Source organism: Amblyraja radiata, chromosome 1 (genome assembly GCF_010909765.2).
Source record: "Amblyraja radiata isolate CabotCenter1 chromosome 1, sAmbRad1.1.pri, whole genome shotgun sequence".
Taxonomy (NCBI): domain Eukaryota; kingdom Metazoa; phylum Chordata; class Chondrichthyes; order Rajiformes; family Rajidae; genus Amblyraja; species Amblyraja radiata.
The window spans coordinates 7,094,204-7,118,793 of NC_045956.1; the positions used below are offsets into that span (position 1 = coordinate 7,094,204).

Below are 24,590 nucleotides of genomic sequence, written 5' to 3' on the forward strand. Positions count from 1 at the left end.
AGGTGTGCACACTAATCAGCTGATCCAACCAAAGCACCAAACATGCTATTTTAAAACACAGGAATAAAATATTATTAATTTGTAGACAAAAGTGCTGGAGAAACTCAGCGGGTGCAGCAGCATCTATGGAGCGAAGGAAATAGGCAACGTTTTGGGCCGAAACCCTTCTTCAGACTGATGCCTATTTCAAATGTTGCCTATTTCCTTCGCTCCATAGATGCTGCCGCACCTGCAGAGATTCTCCAGCACTTTTGTCTACCTTCGATTTTCCAGCATCTGCAGTTTCTTCTTCAACATTATTAATTTGTTGTCAGTACAGGAAAATAAATCTGTCATTGGCTAATTTTTGAAGTATTTTTATTTAAAGAATGATATGTATATACATCCATTGAACTTCACAGATCCTAAGTTCTAATGGAGAACATCACTCAATAATGCACCCATTTTAAACTATAAAAGGAACATCCGTCTTATGTGAGTCACAGAATAATACTACATGAACGTGTATTTTATAAAGGGAATGCTAACAATATTTTTATTTATTCTAATTGTAAGTATACCGTATAATCAAATGCAAAGGTCAAAGATACTACAAAATAAAACAGATGCAATGAGTTGGGAAGTTCCAAAACTCCATTTTGGAACAAGATGAAAGATTTAGATTTTGCCAAGCAACGCTCATAGCTGCACTCACTATTCAAATACCCAATTAATCCTTACTTATCCGTAAGTACATCCCGAAAGATCTACTTCCTGGACAAAAGTATTGTACACTCAATGGACAATGTCCTGTGCATGGTCACGATCCCACGAGACTTAAGTAGGCCTGAAGAAGGACAGCACTTTGGTATAGCCTCACAGTTCCAGCGATGTGGGTTGAATCCTGAACTAATCTTCTTTGTGGAGTTAGTATGTTCTCTCTTGCCAACATGGGTTTCCTCTGGATGTTCCGGTTTCCTACCAATTGGCAAAGATGAATTGGTTTGTAGGCTAATTAGCAACTATACATTTCCCTTAGTGATTAGATGTGCTAGAACCTTGAGGGAGTTGAGGGGAACGTTTAATCATTGAAAACATTCATCTAAGGCAGCATAGTGACAGATTCACTGGGAGTAACTTGTCAGCAAGTCCAGGACGTCTACATTTAGATGCTCTTGCAAAGTATTCCCTGCATTCAAATGGGTGAATGCTATTAGTTTGATGCAGAATTTCCTGCAAAATGTAACATCAATAGTAGTCAACCTGTGGATAGCCTTTTTTTTCCCCAGTCATCAAGGTCCAAATTAAACTGCATTCACGAAACGATCTGCTCAAATGGATATATATGAGTTAAGGAAATTAACTTTTCTATCAGCTGTGGAAGTTTTAGCTTGGCTACCTGTGATGATTTCAGCATCTGCTTGCAGTACCAGTAGCACTAAATTCAAAGCCCTTCGCCAGGCTTCAAGCTTGATAGTGACATTATCATGGACATTGTACTCCAAGCAACCTTCATTTAGTTTAGTAAAATCAGATGTGCCTGACATAACAAGATTCATGCCCTTCCCTGATACCTCTGAAATGATAGGAAATAACCCAACATTGTTGCAAAGGCACTTCTGCACTTCTGTTAAAGCATCCAGTGGTGTTATGTACATGCCTGTATTAAACATGGCAGCCACAAGATATTCAGTTAGGCCATCAGCCAAAGACTGTAAGACTTGTGATCTATACAGTATTGTTGTGTCTACAAAGCGTGAAGAACAATGTGCATCAATTTCTGGTTTAAAAATCTTTGCTTCTAATATTAGTTGTTTTAGATGATGGAGGCATAAAAGCTCAGTGGCACCTGCACCAGGGAAGATTTGTCTCTCACGAAGGGCATCGTTTAAACGATATACACAAGTCCAGAATTGGTCTTCCATTGTCTGCAGCTTACAACTTAAAGGACTACAAAGTACTATTGTAAGTACTGAGGTCTTAAATGTATTTATCTGCACAGCAACTCTATCTTCCAGGTTTGGTGCATTATTATTTTTCCAGAAACACAAATGTGCTCCTGTTCCCACACAATTTTCATTTACTTGTGTAATGTAACTTACAGTGATAGCTCCCATAGCCTCCGCAAAGTTATGCATCACAGAGTCTTTCACTTCTTGAATTATCAAAATATTTTCTTTCATACACTTATCCTTTAAGCATGGAGATGTTATTCCCTTTACTAAAATCAAATTAACGTGAAATTTATGAAGTATATCCATTGCTGCATCCAACCATTCTTCTTCCAAACTTTTAGAAACATCCTTAATCTCTCGTGTAACCACAGTAACATTTGAAATTCTATTGAAACCAGGATGTTGGTACTTATCAGTCAAATCTCCATTTATGAATATAGTATGCAAGGGCAGATTTGACAGACATTTGACAATTATGGATTGCTCGCCTGAAATTAATGCAATGAAACCTGGACTAACACAGGAATAGAACTCACTCAGTCCAGGAAATAAATATATAACTAACTTCCCAACATCCAATTCAGGGAGACTTCTGTAAAAAACATTTTCTGCTCCAAAATGTCGTGTCTGGATTTTATAGGTTTCTATTGCCAATTGCATCATCTGTTCATTTCCATGGCTCAAGGATAAAGCCAATGCTGTAAAAAATTTGTAGTCAGTTGTAGATGCAAATGAATCATTCTGGCAATTACTTGATAAATCCAGTATGGTTTCTTCTTGTTTCTGGCTTTCAGGAGTAGTGAAGTGCCGGCTCATCTTTACCTTTGATTTTGATTGTTTGTGCATTGAGGTTTCTCTACCTAAGCCTGAAGAGGCGCGGGCAATAATATGTCTAGAAAAACACCACATAGAGGCACTTTCATTGTTTTTTGTGGAACTGCCTTGAATTGAAGTTGTTGACTGAGTTGATACCGTTACTACTTCATCTGGATGCACAATAGAGCTATTCAAGGTACATGATTTACTTGTTTCTGGATTCTGTTTACAGCATGATCTTTTCAAAATGCTATCAATGGATATCTGATGTGACTTTAGTACCTCAAAACAATGTTCCAATGCTTCATACATCACAGATACTATGAATGGAATGGGAATGTCTTGCTGTAAACAATTTAGAGCAGCTTTACTCCAAGATCCAGCAAGAAAGAGAAGGGTGGTTGTACCCGATTTGTATTGCTTATGATGTGCCTGTACGGCTTCATTCAACAACTGCCCAACTGGACAATCCAGCTGTAGATTCTCCAGAAGTCTGAATGCAGAACAAATCACAGCTGTTTCTCCAGTGGTGTCATCCACAATGAATTTGTAGCATTTTTTTAAGCCAAGCAATGTTCTGCCAGATGCCGCCAGCGCAGAGATCTGCTCCAGACCCAAGTGTGATTTCCTGTTTAGGAACCTGCATTGCATTCCAAAAGGCTGCCAAAAGAGAAAGTCAAAAATACTTAGCGGTATTGAAATCATTATGTAAATTCAATAATCTTTAAAATGCTAATCTTTGCTGTAATTCTGTGCTCGCCCCTCTCTGACTTTTCTCCACTTGGTGCTCTGTTGTGTAATACCATCAGAAAGCATAAGAGGTTCCATGTTTGCATGGTTTATACTGTACTTGGTTCTATTCCACCAACATCCCCGATGCATACCAAGATAAACAATTTTTCACTCAGCATGTCTGTGAAAAATTACTTAAAGCTAATAAACTTTAATACTGTAAAATTTGCTTACTAGAAGACCATTTATTTTAACCACCACCTGCCACAGCTCCTCTGTTATCCAAGCCCTCAGTGACATTGTGCTTACCATTATACTTGACTATGTAATACACGTCAGCCCAAATGTCCTCATTCTAAGTTATAACCTTGCCATCTAGAACTCTGGTTTTCAGATTTTAATTTGGTCATGATCACCCATTGTCATAAAATCTTCACCCCCTCCTCCTTTAATTTTATATTCATCAAATACCCCTCCTACCACTGAAATTTCCTGCAGTCCTATAACTTTCCTTTGCTTTCCTATAACTACAATTGAGGAATCCCTGAATTCAATCATTCCACTTGTCTCCATATCTTCAGGTATGTCCTAAATTCTGATATTCAACCCCTAAAGCTTTATTTCTCTTTTCTCTTATAAATCTACTTCTTTACCCATCATAAGACTTTGTGCCAATATTGTAGCTTTGAAATGATAAAAAATATTAATTACTTAAACCATATGTTCATAATATCCAAAATAAGTGAGAAAAACAGGTGATATTCTGCAGTGTGCAATCAGCGCAAAGGAGATAGATGAACTCTGACTATAGAAAGCATATGATGCTGATAATATGAAAATTACATGTAACGTGTTTAGAAAAAGTAGCAAATGGTCTGAAGAAGGGTCTTGACCCGAGACGTCACCCATTCCTTCTCTCCAGAGATGCTGCCTGTCCCGCTGAGTTACTCCAGCTTTTTGTGTCTATCTTCCGTCTGGATTACTCTACTGGAGATTAAATAATGGATTGCAATGGTCTGCAACAAATGTGATAATAGAAATAGATTCCATATAAATTGTGATAAAGGATAAAATGATTCACATTACTATGAATGAACTATAGACTACTCAATTGTAAAAAGGATACAGGGAAAGAAATAGGCATAGAAATCTATTAAGTAAGCAAAATGCATCCAACTGGTTTAATCGCGAAGATTGAAATTGACGATTTCAATCATTGCAACAAAACCAGCAAGTATTGGACATCTGGATTTTTTTTACAATGAATAAGTGACTCCTTATTTATCCAGTTCATTAAATACCTAATAAGAATTTAGATCCTGTTATTAATATGGTAAAACCCGAAACGTTGCCTATTTCCTTCGCTCCATAGATGCTGCCTCACCCGCTGAGTTTCTCCAGCATTTTTAAGCTACCTTGTATAGTGGGGTGGATCGGCGCTCTGGCAGGTTGCACGGACCACAGGCTCCATCTGTTGATCTTGTTGACATTAATGATTAAGAAGGAACTGCAGATGCTGGAAAATCGAAGGTAGACAAAAATGCTGGAGAAACTCAGCGGGTGCAGCAACATCTATGGAGCGAAGGAAATAGGCAACATTTAGGGCCAAAACTCTTAAGGGGTTGGACAGGCTAGATGCAGGAAGATTATTCCCGATGTTGAGGAAGTCCAGAATTAGGGGTCACAGTTTAAGGATAAGAGGGAAGTCTTTTAGGACCGAGATGAGAAAAACATTTTTCACACAGAGAGTGGTGAATCTCCGGAACTCTCTGCCACAGAAGGTAGTTGAGGCCAGTTCATTGGCTATAGGGAGGTTTCACGGCAGTCGGGTCACGACCCATGACCCGTACTGTTGCCACGCTACTCCAAATGGATTACACGCGATGTACTGCAGGTAATCACTTACCATTGTTTCCAACGTAGCGGGCCCGTTAAAACCCGCTGAAATTGTCAATTTTTGGGCTGTAAATAATTATGGAAATCGGGATAAGCATGTGAGACATTTAGCCTACTTCAGAATTCCAAAAGTGAGGAGAAATGACGGCAGATAGAAACGAGAGTGCTGAAGGGACAACAACAGCCAGAGTGCTTGGCGAACATTGGCCGTTTGCTCACTGCATTTCATCAACTAAGGCATTATTTGTGTTTTTTCTTGATTCCTTTGGCATCCAAAAAGTTTCAGAAGTGATGAATCTGGCTGTAAATTTTTTAAATCGCCCATGGTTCTCGTGGGTTTTTACGTACAAAATGAAAACGCATCTGAAGAAAAATTTACAGCCAGATTTATCACTTCTGAGAATTTTTACATACCAAAGGAATCAAGAAAAACACAAATAATGCCTTACTTAGAAACATAGAAATTAGGTGCAGGAGTAGGCCATTCGGCCCTTCGAGCCTGCACCGCCATTCAATATGATCATGGCTGATGAAATGCCGTGAGCAAACGCGATAATTCCCAATATTTTCAATGTTTACCAAGCACTTTCTTTAGCTGCTGTAGTCCCTTCAGTTCTCGCTTCTCTATACCTTCATTTCGCTTCACGTTTGGAATTCTAAAGTTGGGTACGTGTCTCTCACACTTATCCCGACTCCCACGATTTTTTTCAGCGCAAAAGTTCAACATTTCGGCGTTTTTAACAGGTAGGAAAGTACGCGCTTCTAGCATTAATAACATGTACCGGAAGTGACGGATGTCTTCCAGTTGGATTTAGCGGCTCCGTGCGTCGAGCCCTATGACCCAGTGACCTTTCGTGCAACGCCCCTATATTTAAGAGGGAGTTAGATGTGGCCCTTGTGGCCAAAGATCTTCTAAGATCTTTGCTTGTGGCTAAAGGGATCAGGGGGTTATGGAGAGAAGGCAGGTACAGGATACTGAGTTGGATGATCAGCCATGATCATATTGAATGGCGGTGAAGGGCCGAAGGGCCTACTCCTGCACCTATTGTCTGTTTCAGACTGATGGGGGGTGGATCTGAAGAAGGGTTTCAGCCCGAAACGTTGCCTATTCCCTTCGCTCCATAGATGCTGCTGCACCCGCTGAGATTCTCCAGCATATAGTGGGGTGGATCAGCGCTCTGGCAGGTTGCACGGACCACAGGCTCCATCTGTTGACCTTGTTTACATTCATGATTACCTGCTCCATCAGATCAGCCGCGATGCCTTCAGCAACTTGCGCCGGGTTTGGGGAGAACCGCCGCTTTAAAAAGACGGCGAATAAGCGTTATAATATTATTATTATTATTATTAATGCCAGCTCACGTCAGGGTGTGAATGAATCAATGAATATCGGCGCCCAGGGAATGATCGAAGTAGCTGAGTAGTTCGGTCTGCAGCGTTATTGTTCGTGCGTCGGTTGGGTTGGCGGCGGCAGTTTGCGCGCGTTGCCGCGAGACGGGGCGCCCGCCCGCCGCTGCGTGACGTCACCGACGGGGCCGCGAGCGCACCGCCGCCGCGTGACGTCACCGACGGGGCCGCGAGCGCCCCAGCGGAGCGGGCGGTTGGCTGGCGCGGGCGCGTCATCGCGGGCCTCCGTCTCCCAGTGGCCGGCTGGTCGACTGTGACGTCACAGAGCCCGCCCACAGCAACGGCTTGTCCGGTGAAACTGGCGGAGAGTTTGTTTACCTTCGACAGCGGCGGCTGCTGGGCGCTGTCTGTCTTTCTGTCCGCCCGCCCGCCCGCCTACCTACCTACCTCGAGTAGTTTATATAATTGCACGGCTTTTGAGCAATGGTAAGCTTTTTTTTAAAAAAGAAACAAAATAATAATAACCTGCTGACCTTATGTATTGAGCGAAACACCATGCTCTTATTCTTCAGCTACTGCTTGTGCGTTTTAACTGACGCCACCAGATAGATACTTGATTAGTAACGTGTGTGTCAGGGGTTGCCGGGGAGAAGGCAGGGGAATGGCGTTAGCACTAGCAGCAAAGATATCTTTGGTTAGGAGGGAGCGATGGATCAGCCATGATCGAATGGACGAGTAGACTCAATGGGCCGAATGGTCTAATTCTGCTCCTAGTGAATTTATGCCACTCACTGTTTCACAACAGCATGTTTTTTTTTTATTCGTCAGTTACTGCTCGTGCTTTGTTTTGTTTTTTTAATTGACGCCACTTCACTGTTCCGCATTAATAACATAAATCTTTTGGAAGATACCCAACGGGTGCCCCTACCCCACCAACCAATTTTTGTCAACAAGATATCTGAATCATCATTGTTTCATCCCCACCCCCACCTCCTCGGGCCCAGTCCTTGTTCTCGACGAGTAAACAGCATATGTTTACTAAAATAAAAGACAGAAAACGCTGGAAGTACTCAGCAGGTCAAACAACATATGTGATAAGAGAAACGTGGTTTACGTTCAGATGAAGGGCCTCGGACCTAAATGCCAAACTCTTTCGCTTTCTTAATGAGTGTTTCCAGCATTTACTTTTTTATTGAAGTTGTGGGTTGTCCGGGGTGATTTGTGATGTTTTTTTAAACAGGCGGGGGAACTGCCACACCTACAATTTGAAAGTACCACTTGTCACAGGACACTTTCGGGGAAGGAGGGCTTTTTAAATAATATACAACTGTATTATGGCTTAATGAGTAAAACAATGCACATTACGTTCCAGTAATATTTCTGGGCACATTTTTTTTTTAAATGCCCACGTTAACTTTCGAAGAATGATAAATAGTTATGTAGGCCGTATAGGACGTCTTCTGAATTTGCAAGTACAAACTGAAAGTATCAAACAGATTCACTCAATGTCAGTAATTGTAATATTTGAAGCTGGATTATAATGCACAGGCAAGCAAGTATACTGTATGTTAAAATAACAAATTCTAGGATATTAATTACATGGCTCATTTTCCCCAAATCAAATAGGGATGATTGGATGTATGGTGACATTGTAAAAATATTGTTGTGTAGGAACTTGAATTTGATTCATTTAATACGTCAATGAATATGGAATTAAAAAAAACCTCATTAACACTAGCGATTACACTAATGGGAAGAAGAACTACAGTCGTTTCCTGGTCTGGCCTATGTGATTCCAGATTCACTAATGTGGTTGATTATTATCCCTCCCCTCAGATTGAAACCAATTGGGGATAGACAGTTAATACCAGTGTGTCTACTTCCTGTGCACAAATGAAAAAAATACCCTCTGTAAAAAGAAACCCGAGTATTTTGGTCATTTAAAGCCATACAACTCTGTGTAATGAATCCCAGTAGCAAAATTATTCAGTTTGTTTATTGTAATTATATGTAACGTTAATAGCAAAATAAAGTAATGTTTCTATTCTTATACTGACTAATTGATTTATAAGTCTATTGTATTATTGTTACAGAATTTATCATTATTAGAGAACTAATCATTACAGAACTAATAACTAAGAAAATACAACAGCTGGAGAATGCAGATTTTAAAAGATAAAATTATAATCTAGAGGCACACCAAGGTAAAGAATCTTGCCATCATGGCCAGGCCTATACTTTCCTAGATTTGAAGGATGACATTAATTCTGAGCACATGAATGGTCTATTCAATAGTCTGACAGCAGGGAGGAAGAAGCTAGTCCATGAATCTGGTGATATGTGCTTTCAAGTTTTTGTATCTTCTGCCCAATGGAAGATTGGAGAAGAGAAGATGACTGATTCGTGAGTAGTTCTTGATTATGTTGGCTGCATTCCTAAGGCAGCATGAATACTGATGCCGCTGGTGGAGCAAAGGCTAGTTTGCTCTGCAATTTCTTATTGACTTGGGCAGAGCAATTGCCATAACAAGCGTGATATATCCGGATAGAATGTTTTCTATGTTGCATCTGTAGAATTTGTCAAAAGTAATTGAATATATGCCAAATTCCCTTAACCTTCTCAAGAGGAGGAGTTTGTATGCTTCCTTGGCCATAGCATCAGTGTGGTTAGATCAGGACAACTTATTTGTGATATTTACATCTATAAAAACCTGAAGGGACCAGTGGAGGGATATGATAAAAGTTATGTCCAGGAATTTGGAGATGAGTTTGGTTGGAGTTATGGAGTGGAAGGTCAAATTAAATTGTAGTCAAATTAAAATCTGATGTAGATGTCCTTGTTCCAGGAATTATTTTAAGGTCAGGGAGATGGGCGTCTGCCATGGACGTGTTGTGACAGTGAGCAAATTGCAATTGATGAAGGCGGTTTCGAAGGCTGGAGTTGATGTGATATGGAATTGACCAGCTCCTCAAAACATTTCAAAATGATGGATGTCAGAGCCACTGGATACTTAGTGATACTCAGTTATTTAGGCACACTTTTGTGTTTTTCTTTGGCTCAGGATTTTTTCCCTCCGAGTGAGATGTCTGTGAACATACCTGCCAGGATGCCCACACAGGTTTTGAGAACATGAACAGGGACTCCGTCCGGCTAACTAATTTCAGTGGATTAAATTGCAATTGTAGCTCCAAACCACCCACACATCTAGCCAGAGTGTAGGCTGCTACCCTGGTGCTATTATGATCACCATGACAATTTTAATCAGTAATTTGGCAAGATTAGCCACATACATACAAGAACAAGTCAGAAGTTGTATCTTTGACAAATGGTTCATGTCTCAAAGAAACATGGTGGAAAACTCTTCACTTGCTGAGGAAGATGATGCAGTTGCAATATCCCCCGTCATCCAGGACATAGTTAGTGAACTTTTCGACAACTAATCTAAATTTTGACTATTTTGAATTTTGGTTACTATATGCACTGCAAGAATTTGTCAAACAGTTTTCAGTAACACTTCCCAAACCCCCAGCATTTGCTGTTTAGAAGAACAAGGGTGTAGATGCATCAGAAGACAATTATCCACAAGTTGCAACACAGCTACTACAACTTGAATTGACTACTTATGGGTTTAAAAACCTGGAAATATAACAAGCAGTACTGTGGGATCGTGATTATCATTTAAAGCTGTGGAGCAGACCGTTCGCTGAATAGCTGGCTGTCTTGACATTGGCAAAAGTGGTTCTTGTAAATTAGTTTGTCTATTCATCATCTCAATTTTTTACCAGGTTAGGGATGCAATGTTAGCATGGTTCTTCAGTTAGGGAAATGATTTGAAACTAAGCATTGTCAACTTAAACATTTCCCATTTTTTAAATGTGTAGGAACTTTCCCGGTTGACAAATAACTATTGCAGTCCATTTCCTGAACTCCATCAAATGAATTAGTTGACAAAATTAGCAATATGGTAATCAACATACATGGGCAGTAAATAGTACAAATAAAAAGCATCATTAAGTTGCTTGAGAAATGTATGTATAATTACCATATCAAAGACAAATTTCACTATTTGTAATCAAAAAGCAAAAAAAAACCCAGATTCTGAAAATCTTTATTACAAACAAATAAGTGGTAGAAAGTTCTGGCAAAGTATTTGAATTGAACAGATTTGGGATTTTTCATGCCTTGTCTTTGACTTCCCCTTATTCTTTCGGACCTTTCCTTTCTCTTTGAAAACATTTGATTTCTAACATTTTCCCCAGTTTTGTTGAAAGTCATTGCCTTGATGTAGACTTTTTTTATTTCATAGACATAGAAAATAGGTGCAGGAGTAGGCCATTCGGCCCTTCGAGCCTGCACCGCCATTCAATATGATCATGGCTGATCATCCAACTCAGTATCCCATCCCTGCCTTCTCTCCATACCCCCTGATCCCTTTAGCCACAAGGGCCACATCTAACTCCCTCTTAAATATAGCCAATGAACTGGCCTCAACTATCTTCTGTGGCAGAGAATTCCACAGATTCACCACTCTCTGTGTAAAAAATGTCATGTTTTGTGTGTGTATGTTAGCTGTTATAGTAAATGTAAATTGTTTGAAATCAAAGTGCTAAGTGTTAACTGAAGAAGCCATTCTTAATGAGGGTATTAACCAAACAATATGGTATCTTTGAACATAATAGGAATGGTAAACTAATTAATAAGATTGATTAGAGATGCAGGGGGTTATCAGCTGGAGCAGAGAATGAAGAGGGACAATTTAAGGAAGATTAAAAAAAAATATGAACAGTTTGGAATTAAATATGGACAGACTATATCCTTGTGAGTGGATATTGAATGCTCCATCAATTTCATACAATCGTAGTCATGGAGCTGAACAACATGGAAGCAGGCCTTTCTGCTCACGTTGTCCATGCTGACCACGTTGGCATATTGGGCTAGTTCCATTTGCTCCCACAGCCCTTTAAACCTTTCCTACCCAAAATCTGTCCAAATGTCTTCAAAGTCATAATTGTATGCACTTCTATAGCTTCCCTTGGCAGCTCATTCCCGATACGGACTATTTGTTGAAAACTTGAGATATCCATCCTCGCAGTTTACTATACCACCGGGTTTTATGCCATCTGCAAATTTACTAACAATGTTAACTACACTGTCCTCCAAATCATTAATGTACATAGCACACAGCATCGACCACAGGGGCACACCGCTGATTGCAAGCCTCCAATCAGAAAAGCAAGAGAAACGAGTGTTTAATTGTCATATGTACCGACATGGAACAATTAAATTATTTCTTGCAACCCTTTGGCACCTTATTGTGAGCCAATTATGAATCCAATTGATTAGCTATCATTGAAAATGAGGGTAAGTTACAAAAATGCCTTTGCAAATTGTTTGTGAATCAAATTGCTTTGAGGTGAGAGTGATTGAGGTACAAATTATTTCATTTGAATGAAAATTGGAACCCACTTCGAATTGAGAAAGAAGTAAAGTTTAGGAAAAGAAAGAAACCAAATGATTTAACTTTCAATTATTCCAGCAAAGTGCCAATAAAGGGACAATGAATAGAATGAGCATCTTCTCCATTTTAAACCTCTTCGGTCTTTAACAAACCTGATCAGAAGTGTTTAGTGCATAAATATGTTTAACAATTTGAAGTATATATCTTTTTTTCTTTTTTTAGGCTACCAGCTTTAGGAAAGCTACTGTAGGATCTTCACAGCGCAAAAAATCTGGGCCAAAACCGGATCTCACAGAAGAACAAAAGCAAGAAATCAGAGAAGCTTTTGATTTGTTTGACACTGATGGTACAGGAACTATTGATGTAAAAGAAATCAAGGTGCCTTAAAATAATACTTACACCAATGTTATGTTAAATTACATGCATTTTTGTTGAATTCGTTTTTAATTTTTAGAAGTATCATTAGAAAGTGCATCGTCTTGGAAAACAAATTGCAACAGCAACATAGTAGCATATATTGTATCGTATTGGAGTTCTAAATGATTAACACTACATCAATTGCATAAACTAGCTATTTTGTGATAAAATGCCACTAACGGAATGGGATAATGTTCTGATATTTTTATTTGTAGAAATTGTGAAATAGATTTTTTAAATCGAGTACATGACAATACACTGATGCAATGCTTTCAAATTATTTTCATAATTTCAGGCGTCTTGAAAAATAGTGTTGTGTAGAGCAGGGTTTGGCAACCTACGACCCCGGGCCGAATGCGGCCCGTAAACCGAAATCCTCCAGCCCGCAGGCGTATTTTTTTCCCTGTAATTATCCGGCTTGCAGACTTCCGTCATCTCCGGTACCTCCCGGGCCCGATGCCGGGGCGCCCAGGTGCAGTGATGCAAGGACGCAAGGAGGCCTGCGCTGGCGGTCGCAATGGCGGAGCCGCCGAATTGCGGCGAGCGCTGAGCTCTGGCTGTACCGCATCCAGCGTAAAGCCGCCGGCACGGCTGCGCACTTCTGTGTCTGGGCTTTACTGTCGGGATCGGGGTTGTTAATAGGCCGGGGACGAGTGAGTGTGAGTATTTGAGCCACCGCCTTCAGGACCGAGCCAAGGCAATGGTCTGTAGGTGCGCCGTGTTCGTGAGCGCCCGTAACTAGGGGCCAGTGCTCCGGGTGGAGTCCTCGTAGGGGCGGGATCCATGTGAACACGTGATTTGATGCCTGCCATCTGGTGCGGGATGGGGGCGGGATCCATGTGTACACGTGATAGATGTGGCCCGCCATCCACTCACAGACATGTGTCCTGGCCCCTATGCAGAACAAGGTTGCCGATCCCTGGTGTAGAGGAAAGTGTGTTAACGTGCTATTAACTAATTTTGTTCCAGGTTTCTGGCAGAATGTACAGCATTTATAAATAATGTATCAATCTTTTGATACACGATTTTTGTGTACTTTAGCAATCTTGTTTTCCAGCTTGTTAGAATGATATCAACACTAAACACTGTGGGCCTGTCCCACCTAGGCAATTTTTTTTGGCGACTGCAGGAGATTGTCACAATCGTAGCAGGTCGCCGAAAAAGCGGTGACTGGACCCCCCCCCCCCCCAGGATAATTTTTACGACAGCCTACCGCCTAGTTGACGTCAAGCTACAGCAAGCTACCGGCGACCCATTAGAACGTCCACCTACGACAACCTACCACCACAAAGGCGACAACCTACGTCCACCCGCGACAAGCAACGACCCTGTCGGCGACAACTGAAGACAATTCACTCTCCGGTTGTCGTAGGTAGTCGCCAGTGGAATTCACAGAAGTCAGCACCCGGCGACAACCAATGTCACATGGCGACAACCTGCGTCATCCTGACGACAACCTGCGACAGCACCTATGATAGGAGAAGACGAGCTACGTCAAGCCCACAATCGCCGAAAGGTTTTGAACATTTCAAAATCCAGCGATGACCAGAAAAACGTTACTCTTTAGGCGACTTGAGGAGTCAACTCGTGACCGTACAGGCGTCACCCCGCGACCATGTGGCGACAACCTACTCACTTGTAGTTGCCGGAAAAATCGCCTAAGTGGGATAGGGGCTTAAGATAATTCGTTTTTAGTTTAGAGATACAGCTTGGAAACTAGTGCACTCAGACCAGCGATCCCTGCACATTAACACAATCCTACACACACTAGGGACAATTTGCACATTGTTGTGCTTCTGTCGGAATAACTTAAATCTCACACCGTGATTAAGATCCGAAGACTTTATTAACGTTATAGCATAGGTAACTGCATCTTAGCAAGTTACTCTAAAAGTGAGAGAGAAAGGGCAGGGAGGCTTGCTGTTAAACTAGTGGGCGTAGCTACAAAGTATGACATAACACGAGTCACTGATCTACATCCTCCCTCTTAAAGAATTAAATGTCAGTACAAAACCATTGACTAAATAAGGCATGCATAGCAATTGATAATAAGCTGGAGGGAAGTCAAACATAGCCTGGGTACTTCACGGTGGGCTTGCAAACACGACCAGCACATGTGCGATAAAGACCATCTTCCTTTTTCCCCACCGGGGACAGAGCCGGTGACTTCACGGGTGACGGAGACTGAACCAGCATTCCCGGTGATGAAACGGGACTTTGGCGCAGGCCGAGGGGGCATCGCCACTGGCAAAGCAGCCGTTGCAGACGTGGGTTGTTGTGCTGGTGTGGGCGGATTAATGCCGCCGGACACAGACGGAAGTACACTTGTACGGTCTGGATAATACGGAGGTGGAGCTGGCTCATTCACAGGCAGGATATGTTGTCTGTTACGCCTGTAGGTGCCGACATAGGCACTGACCAGATATAAGCGTGGCTCAGAAGCATTTCCAGAAATTACACCGATATGATCATGGCCTTTGTCAGTCTGCAAACAAACCAATGGTTAATGGTGGCAGCGGCCTACTTACTTTGTCATTTCACTGTTTTTGAATGTCACATTTTTGTTGTAACCTAGACTGGACATCCGATGATGGAACCACCTGTGGGATCAATGCCTGATCCGCCACAGGCACCGTGGCTCGGGTCTGCCTCGACAATAAACGTCGAGCAGGTGAACCCAAAATGGGGTCGCGGGAGATGTTGCGTAAGTTGAGTAGATCCATGAACACGTCGGAATTAGCTCTGTACGGACGTTCCATGAGCTGTTTGGCACTCTTGACAGCCTGCTCAGCTAGTCCATTCGACTGGATATTCAGGGCTGCTGATGATGTGGCGAAAACCCCAGCGTGCAGCAAACTCCTTGAAATGTTGGCTGGTAAATTGACTGCCGTTATCAGATAACAGTATGCACGGAGCTCCGTGGTCTGCAAAATGGCGAGCAAGCTTCAAAACTACTAAGAAAAGCAATGTCAAACCATCCAGAATACGAATCGACAAGTACCAGGTACTGCTTGTCATGCCACTCAAATATGTCAGTTGCCACTGTAGACCACGGGAGGGCAGGAGCCAGATGTGAAAGAAGTGGTTGCTTTTGTTGATGAGGTGCCATGCTGTTACACTCTGCACAGGACGCCTCATTCTTGGTGATGTTTTCGGCCATGCCAGGCCAGTAAAACATGTTTCTTGCCCGTAGGGACGGTAGCTTCAGCGCCTGGGTGCCCTGCGTGGACAGCGTTAAAATACTTGCTGTGCAGTGAAGCAGGGACCACGACCTTGTGTCCTTTTACAATAATGCCATCCTGCAGCACAAGCTCATCACGGACGGCAAAGAAAGGCAGAACTGGCAGCGGAACGTTGTAATGTTTGTCTGGCCAGACGCTTAATGACGGAGGCAAGCGACCGTAAAGTACTGTCAGCAGCAGTGTGAGCAACCAAGTCCTCCATACAGGACGAGTGAATAAAAGACACAGTCATTACGATAAAGTCGGCGAGGACGGACCCTCACAGGTCGAGAGAATGTCAGCCAGGTGCATATCTTTATCACGCTTGTAGGTCTTAACAATGTCATATTTTTTGAAGCTGCAGCAGCATCTGCTGGAGGCGCCCTGGACAGGCATGAATCGGTTTGTTAAAGATGCTGATCAAAGGTTGGTGGTCAGCTTCAATCGTGACCATTTGTCCGAAGATAAGTCGTTAAATTTCTTGCAGGCGAAAACAACCGCCAACAGCTCTTTCTCAATTTGGGCATATCGTTGTTCTGTGTCAGTCAGAGTGCGCGAGGCATAGGCAACAGGCTTATTACCGCCACCGTTATTTTGAAGTACATGCTGCGCCTAGTCCGTATAGTGAAGCGTTGCAAGTCAGTGTGACCGCTCGTTTAGGATCAAAGTAAGTGAGAGTAGGAGCACAAGGCATATGCTGCTTAAGAGTGTCGAACGCCCTCTGCTGTTGCTCGTGCCAGGCCCAAGCAGTGTCTTTGTGTGTAAGCTGGCGCAACGGGGCTGATATTTCACCGAAGTCTGGAATAAATTTGCTCAAGTAGTTAACCATGCCAAGGAATTTCTGCAGACCGAGCACGTCTGTGGGTGCTGGGATCTCGTTGATAGCACTGGTTTTCGCCGGATCAGTTTTTAGGCCATCTTTAGTGAACACATGGCCTATGTCTTTCACCTCACTTACCCTGAATTTGCATTTTGAGGGTTTAGCTTGAGGTTAATGGCCTTGGCGAGATCCAGGACCTTAGTCAGATTAGCATCGTGTTCTACAGTTCGTCCCGCAATGAGGATATCATCCACTACAATGAGGCATGGGTAACCTGCAAACAACTGCTCCATAGCTTGTTGAAATACTTCACTAACAGAGTATGCCAAAGGGCATGCAAAGAAATCTGTAACGCCCGAATGGTGTGCTGAAAGTGGTTAACTTGGAGGAGTTGTGTTCGAGCGAAATCTGCCAGAATGAACTCTTGGCATCTAGAACAGTGAATGCAGTTGCCTCAGCCATCTGTGCTGCAATCTCGTCCACAGTGAGCATGGGATAGTGAGGTCGTTTAATGGCTGTATTTAAGTCCTTAGGATTGATACACATCCGTATTTCGTCCTTATTCTTCGTTGCCATAACCATGGTGGAGACCCAATCCGAGGGATCAGCGACAGAAGCAATCACACCTAGAGACACCATCCTGTTGAGTTCACTTTAAACACGGTCCCGCATAGCATGGGGAATCTTATGAGCTGGATGAACAACTGGAATTACCTCTGGGTCAATGGTAATTGTGTACCTAACAGGCAGCCTGCCCAGATTGTCGTCAAACAAAGTTTTGTATTGTGTCAGAATTTGTTGGCTAAAATCACAGGTTGTAGTCGGATGACAAAGAGAAGGGCTGAAAGAGACAAGTCCCATGTCTTGACATGCGTTGGCACCCAGCAGATACGGCACATCCTCATGAACAATATAGAAATTTAGGTTGTGGACACGTGAGTTAAGACAGCAGCGTAACTCAACTTGACCGATAGGGTGCACTGGACCAATTGGGAGAAGGGAGGCAGCCGTAGGAGTGACAGCCTCTGTTTTTCGGAACTTTTTAAACGCAGCTAGACAAATCACATTACATCTTGCGCCTGTGTCCACTTTGAGATAAAAGTTCTTGCCATAACGAGCATAGCGACCTTGGGGTCTAGTTGTTTATGCATTAAATCAGTCAAGAAATGTACATCAAAGTCAAAACCTTCGCCAGCAGCCTGCAAATCCGTGGGAGCTGGTTGAGAGCATTCTGAGAGCAAGTTCTCATGGCCAAGTGAATTAACAGATTGCCTTGTTTGAACTCTGTTGCTACGTGAACGACGACATCTGAAGAAATTATTTATTTTGTTGCAAAATTGACATAATTTTCCATACGCACGACAAAGGTCACGGACAGCAGCACGTGAACCCCCACAGTTAAAACAATTGTCTATTAATCTCACGATAGAGTTGTCGGGCACTTGAGAACGGCGAGAGATTTGATAAGACATACCGGAAACATTAATTTCGCGACCAGCAGAGTGCCCTAAATCTTTTGTATGAGCGTCAGCCATTTCAGCAATGCGACAGCGGTTTCCAGCAGTCTCTAGTGTAAGCTCAGCATCTCGCAGTAACTCGTTGCGTAATTTATAAATGCGGACACCATAGACTAAACGGTCAGGGACAAGGCTATCGCATCGATAGGCAATGTGTTTCAACGCACTGACATACATCTCCACAGGTTCTACCTGTCTTGGGCTTCGGGAAAAAAACAAATGCCTCTCAATGACCAAGTGAGTGCGTAACTCACATAACTGTCGGAATTTGCATAGTAGGCAGTCAGGGTCTCTGATAGACTCTGCGGGAGCGATCGACACCAGCCGGGTCAAATCTAGCCGGTTCATAATTAAATCTGGCACGTCGAGTAGCGTCTGTGCCTGCCAGATTAAGAAGAATTAACGCTCGAACACCGGGAGCAGCAGTAGGGTGAGCCGCTTCAATGTCAATTGAGAAATCCTCTTCAAATACGTGGCACCGTTCTGCGAGGTCCTCGTCAAACACCAGGATCTCTGGTTTTCTGAGAGCAGAAGCCATAGTAATATATACTGGAGAAAACAACAAACTAAAATAAAAGCAATATAATTAAGCAAGGAGTGAGACCGTTCACTCTGACACCATGTTGAGCTTCTGCTGTTGGAATAACTTAAGTCATACACCGTGATTAAGAGCCAAAGACTTTATTAACGTTACAGCATAGGTAACGTCATCTTAGCACGTTACTCTAAAAGTGTGAGAGAAAGGACAGGGAGGCTTTCTGTTAAACTAGTGGGCAGAGCTACAAAGTATGACTCGTAGCATGAGTCACTGGTCTACATATATACACCAAGCCAATTAACCTACATACCTGTATGTCTTTGTAGTGTGGGAGGAAACCGAAGATCTCGGAGAAAACCCACGCAGTCACAGGGAGAACGTAGAAACTCCGTACAGACAGCACTAATGCTTGAAATTAATTTCTAATGAGATTTTGCACAACAATTTGGTTCTAACTTCCTACTCACATTTTTCCCGTGGAGGCGATAAATATATTCCTGTCACATTTCCACCTGTAGTTATTGAACCTCGACATTTTAAAAACAGCTCAAACTCGCCCGCTTTGGGGGCGAAAAAAAAATCCGAGACGTCACAATGCACTCACAAGGCAGGACGGGACACTCCGGGAGGGAGGGGCATCCAGCGCTCGTGGTGAACGAGGAGTGGCGACGGCTGCTGATGCCCTACACCTGTTGGCGAGGGTGGTGCTGTGGGCTGAGCCCGGGGCCTGGGCTGGAGCCGAGCCTGGTGCTGGAGCTGGAGTGAGGGATTGGGCCGTGAGAGGGGCCGAGAAAGATGCCGCCGCTGGAACCAAGGATGAGCCTGGGTCCAGGGTCAAGGTCGAGCCCGGAGATGAAGTTGGGGCCTGTACTGGAGCCCAGGCGGTGGCCGAGCTCATGGCTGCAGTCTACAGCCAGGGCCGGCCTGAGTACGAGAACCAGGCTGTGTTCCAAGCCCTGGGGCTACTCTACGACCTGGGTAGAAGCTGGGGCAGGAAATGGGAGTGAAGGGAGGAGGATGAGGGAAATGAGGAGGAGGGGGTAGGAAGGGTAGTTGCCATGTCCCCCTACCCCCCTCTCCCTCTCTGCCCCTCTCCCTCTCTGCCCCTCTCCCTCCACCCTCCTTCTCTGCCCCCCTCCCTCTGCCCCCCCTCCCCCTCCCTCTGCCCCCCCTCCCCCTCCCTCTGCCCCCCCCCTCCCCCTCCCTCTTGCCCCCCCCTCCCCCTCCCTCTGCCCCCCCTCCCCCTCCCTCTGCCCCCCCTCCCCCTCCCTCTGCCCCCCCCTCCCTCTGCCCCCCTCCCCCTCCCTCTGCCCCCCTCCCCTTCTCTGCCCTCCCCCTCCCTCTCTACCCCCCCTCCCTCTCTACCCCCCCTCCCTCTCTACCCCCCCCTCCCTCTCTACTCCCCCCTCCCTCTCTACCCCCCCCCTCCCTCTCTACTCCCCCCTCCCTCTCTACCCCCCCCCTCCCTCTCTACCCCCCCCTCCCTCTCTACCCCCCCCCTCCCTCTCTACCCCCCCCCTCCCTCTCTACCCCCCCCTCCCTCTCTACCCCCCCCTCCCTCTCTACCCCCCCTCCCTCTCTACCCCCCCCTCCCTCTCTACCCCCCTCCCTCTCTACCCCCCCTCCCTCTCTACCACCCCTCCCCTCCCTCTCTACCCCCCTCCCCTCCCTCTCTACCCCCCCCCTCCCTCTCTACCCCCCCCCTCCCTCTCTACCCCCCCTCCCTCTCTACCTCCCTCTCTACCCCCCCCCCCCTTCCTCTCTAGGGATTGAAGAGGGAGGGTGAGGAGGAGGGAGTGCTGGGGGATGAGGATAAATGAGCTGATGGGTCTGCACTTGGTCTAATGTTGCAGGACTTCCCAAGGTACTTAGCAGCAACATTATCCACCAAAAATTAACGAAATAAATTTGACTGTGGTAACTACCGAGGAGTCTCTCTGCTGTCCTCACTGTACAACACTGTCCTCTGCCTGAAAGAAAAAGCTATCTTATCTTGGGTGCCTCCTGATTAACAAAAAAAAACTAGGTGTATACAGATTTACAGAATTGCTCATGCAGCAGGATTCTAATTATCTCAAGGTAGACATCAATCCAATTAGCTCGATAAATAAAGAAATGTGGCATGCATTGCCCAATTATTATTTCAAGGCTGAGTTTTCTTACTGTTTCATCTATAATCCAACAATCTTGGACAAGCATGATTTGTCTATTGTATTTGTAATATAAAGACTAATCAAAATTGTATGTTTCCATTTTAGGTTGCCATGCGAGCCTTAGGGTTTGAACCGAAAAAAGAAGAAATTAGAAAGATGATTTCAGACATTGATAAGGAAGGATCTGGTACCATCGATTTCAATGACTTCTTAGCTATGATGACTCAGAAAATGGTGAGATGCCATCAAAACCTGTGTGCGATTAAGAATTGTCTTTGTCAAGAGTGTTTTATTATCACAAGTCCCAGATAGAACAAATAAATTCTTACTTGCTGCAGCACAACAGAATATGTAAACATAGTACACTGTAAATGATATGATAAACGAGAGAGAAAAAGAAAAGTTCTGTGTGTGTGTGTATATATGCACATAATCACAAGCGCGCACACACACACACACACACACCAATAGTAGTGCAATAATGATAATAGCCTATTGTAGTTCAGAGCTTTTTGAGGTTGTAGTGTTTAATAGCCTGATGGCTGCAGGGAAGAAGCTGTTCCTGAACCTGGATGTCACAGCTTTCAGGCTCCTGTACCACCTTCCCGATGGCAGTGGTGAAATGAGTGTGTGGCCAGGATGGTGTGCGTCTTTTGAGGCAGCGACTCCGATAAATCCCTTCGATGATGGGGAGGTCAGAGCCGGTGATGGACTGTGCAGTGCGCACAACTTTTTGCAGTCTTTTCCGCTCCTGGACGTTCAAGTTGCTGAACCAGGCCATAATGCAACTAGTCAATATGCTCTCTACTGTACACCTGTAGAAGAGAATCCTCTTTGACATACCGACTATCCTTAATCTTCTCAGGCGTTGATGTGTTTTATTTATAAATGCATCAGTGTGCTGGGTCCTGGAAAGATCTTCAGAAATATGCACGCCCAGGAATTTGAAGTTTTTGACTCTCCACCATCGTTAATATAAACAGGATTGTGGGTCCTCATCCTTCCTCTTCCAAAGTCCACAATCAGTTCATTGGTTTTACTGATATTGAGAGCCAGGTTGTTGTGCTGGCACCATTTCCGGAAGTGGCGGCGCTGTTAACAGCTGCGGCTCGCCTGCAGTCCGTCTGTCTTTACTTTTTTCTGTTGTTTTTTTGTTGTGTTGTTTTGGTTAAGTTTTAGTTTGTTGGGTTGTGTTAGAGGGGAGGGGGGGGGGGTGAAACATGTTCTCTGTCTCTTCCTTCGGGGGAATGCGACTTTTTCGTGTCGTATCCCCCTTCTCTGCCTCCGTCTGCGCTGAGGCCTAATGGCGGAGCTGGCGGCCTCCAGCCTGCGACTGACCCCGAGGCTCCGGAGGCAGAGCCAGCCAGGACTCACCAACGAGAGGCTGGCCGTCTTCAGGGCTGAGACAGCGGTGGCCCGAATTGCTGGTTCGGCGTTCTGGCTTTCGGCGGCGGCCTGCAGCTGATGCAGCGGGGCTCGGAACTGAGACTGCGGGACCCGGAGCTGGGGCAGCGGCCCGGAGCTGGGGCGGCGGCCTGGAGCGGAGACTGCGGGACCCGGAGCTGGGGCGGCAGCCCGGAGCGGAGACTGTGGGACCCGGAGCTGGGGCGGCGGCCCGGAGCGGAGACTGCGGGACCCGGAGCTGGGGCGGCGGCCCGGAGCGGAGACTGCGGGACTCGAAGCTGGGGCGGCGGCCTGGAGCTGGGGCGGCTGCCCGGAGCTGATGCTGTGGCGGGCCGTCTCGGAGCAGAGACGGCGTTCCGGCTTTTGGCGGCGGCGACATCACCACGGAGGTCCGCTGGACTGGAGGGTGGCATCTGCGGCCTGGATCGATCGTTTCAGCGCAGAGGGAGAACAAGGAGGGAAGAGGCGGAGTCTAAGACTTTGCCTCCATCACAGTGAGGATGTGCTTGGTGAACTCACTGTGGTGGATGTTTAATTGTGTTTATTGTATGTTTTGTTTTTATTGGTTCTGTGTATGACTGCAGGCAACATAATTTCGTTCAGAATCTAATTTGGTCAATCGGTCGATCTCACTTCTATACTCTGACTCATCACTATCTGTGATTCGTCCACAAGGGTGGTGTCATCGGCGAACTTGAACATGGAGTTCGCACTATGTCCGGCAACACAGTCATGAGTTTAGAGTTTGTAGAACAGGGGGCTGAGCACGCATCCTTGAGGTGCTCCCGTACTGATCGTTAATGAGGATGAAGTATTTCTGCAAATCGAACAGACTGGTCTGTGGATGAGGAAGTCGAGGATCGAATTGCAGAGGGATGTGCAGAGATCCGGTTCCGTGAGCTTGGTAACCAGCTTGGAGGGGATGATAGTAGTGAACGCCGTATAAACAACAGCCTGACGTAAGTGTTTTTATTGTCCAAGTGGTTCAGTGCGGAGTGGAGAGCCAGTGAGATCGCATCCTCCGTTGACCTGTTGTGGCAGTAGGCAAACTGTAGTGGGTCGAGGTTATTGTTGAAGTAGGAGTTGATATCCACTATAACCAACCTCTCTATGCACTTCATCACTACAGATGTTAGTGCCACTGGTCGATAGTCCTTGAGGCACGTCACCTTGGGCACCGTATTATTGATGCCCTTTTAAAGCAGGTGGGAAACTTAGACCTCAGCTGTGAGAGGTTGAAAATGTCCACAAAAACACCCGCCCGTTGGTCTGCACAGGTTTTGAGAACTCGACCGGGTATACCATCAGGTCCAGGTGCTTTCCCAGGGTTCACCGCCCTGACGGTGTACTGCTTCTGCCATGCATTTGCCCACTCACCGCCCTGACGTCTGCCTCTGTGACTGTAATACCATCAGGGCGTATGGGGGGCTCAGGAAGGCTCGGTGTTCTCCCTATCAAAGCGTGCGTAGAATGCATTGAGCTCGTCAGGTAGTGATGCTTCGCAGTCGCTTGAGCTGCCTTCTGATTTCACCTTGTAGGAGGTGATGGCATTCAAGCCCTGCCACAGTTGCCGAACATCCGCCCCATCCTCCAGCTTTGAGCGGAAGTCCCTTTTGGCCTTTTTGATGGCTATGCCAAGGTCGTATCTGGACTTCTTATAGACCTCTGCGACGCCAGACTTGAATGCCCGGGATCTGGTCCTCAGAAGAATGCGTATCTCCTGGTTCGTCCAAGGCTTCTGGTTAGGAAACGCTCGGAATGTTTTTGTAGGAACATAGTCCTCCACACATTTCCTCCAGACATTATGAAGTCTGTAACGACTGTGGTGTATTCATTCAGGTCCGTTGTCGTGTCCTTGAACATTGCCCAGTCTACTGACTCCAAGCAGTCCTATAGTTGTTCCTCTGCCTCCCCAGACCAGCTGTAATATTAATAACAATGATAATGGTCCTGATAATAATACCAGCTTCTCAATTTTATCTTAGAGTGAGAAAGACTCCAAAGAAGAAATTTTGAAAGCCTTCAGGTTGTTTGATGATGATGGAACAGGCAAGATATCATTCAAAAACCTGAAAAGAGTTGCTAAAGAACTAGGAGAAAATCTGACCGATGAGGAATTGCAGGTGATTTATTTTTCTTATTGTATTTTCATTATTTCAAGGTCTTATCTTTGTTTCCTAAATTCCATATGTATGCTGCTTCTGAGCAGTTTAAAAAAAAACCAGTTTCCACTTGTATTCCACCTTACTACTATGTATTCATTTCACCACTACCAGTGTAATACGGGGAAGATTAAAACCAGTTCCTGTCATGCACTCTGTTTTCCAATCACCAATC

General features: G+C 44.7%; 2 protein-coding genes across 3 annotated transcripts in view; one reads left to right on the forward strand and one right to left on the reverse strand.

Moving 5' to 3' along the window:
- Window positions 1–340: 340 nt before the first annotated feature.
- On the reverse strand, window positions 341–6,852 carry bbs12 (Bardet-Biedl syndrome 12). Its single transcript, XM_033016518.1, has 2 exons — window positions 6,616–6,852; window positions 341–3,410 (listed from the first exon to the last, which is right to left on the reverse strand). The coding sequence occupies exons 1-2, from the start codon at window positions 6,622–6,624 to the stop codon at window positions 1,311–1,313; spliced, it is 2,109 nt and encodes a 702-aa protein (XP_032872409.1). The 5' UTR covers window positions 6,625–6,852; the 3' UTR covers window positions 341–1,310.
- Window positions 6,853–7,051: 199 nt separating this feature from the next.
- The window catches only part of LOC116969808 (caltractin), a 30,333-nt gene continuing 12,794 nt past the window's right edge, over window positions 7,052–24,590 (forward strand). Inside the window, exons 1-5 of one of the 2 annotated variants that reach the window (XM_033016669.1) lie at window positions 7,063–7,135; window positions 7,172–7,211; window positions 12,406–12,561; window positions 20,955–21,083; window positions 24,239–24,376. In XM_033016669.1, coding sequence (XP_032872560.1) covers window positions 7,209–7,211; window positions 12,406–12,561; window positions 20,955–21,083; window positions 24,239–24,376 — 426 coding nt within the window. In that variant the 5' untranslated portion in view covers window positions 7,063–7,135; window positions 7,172–7,208. Of the gene's footprint in view, window positions 7,212–12,405; window positions 12,562–20,954; window positions 21,084–24,238; window positions 24,377–24,590 lie in introns of both variants that reach the window. The other variant, XM_033016618.1, reaches the window with a different exon arrangement.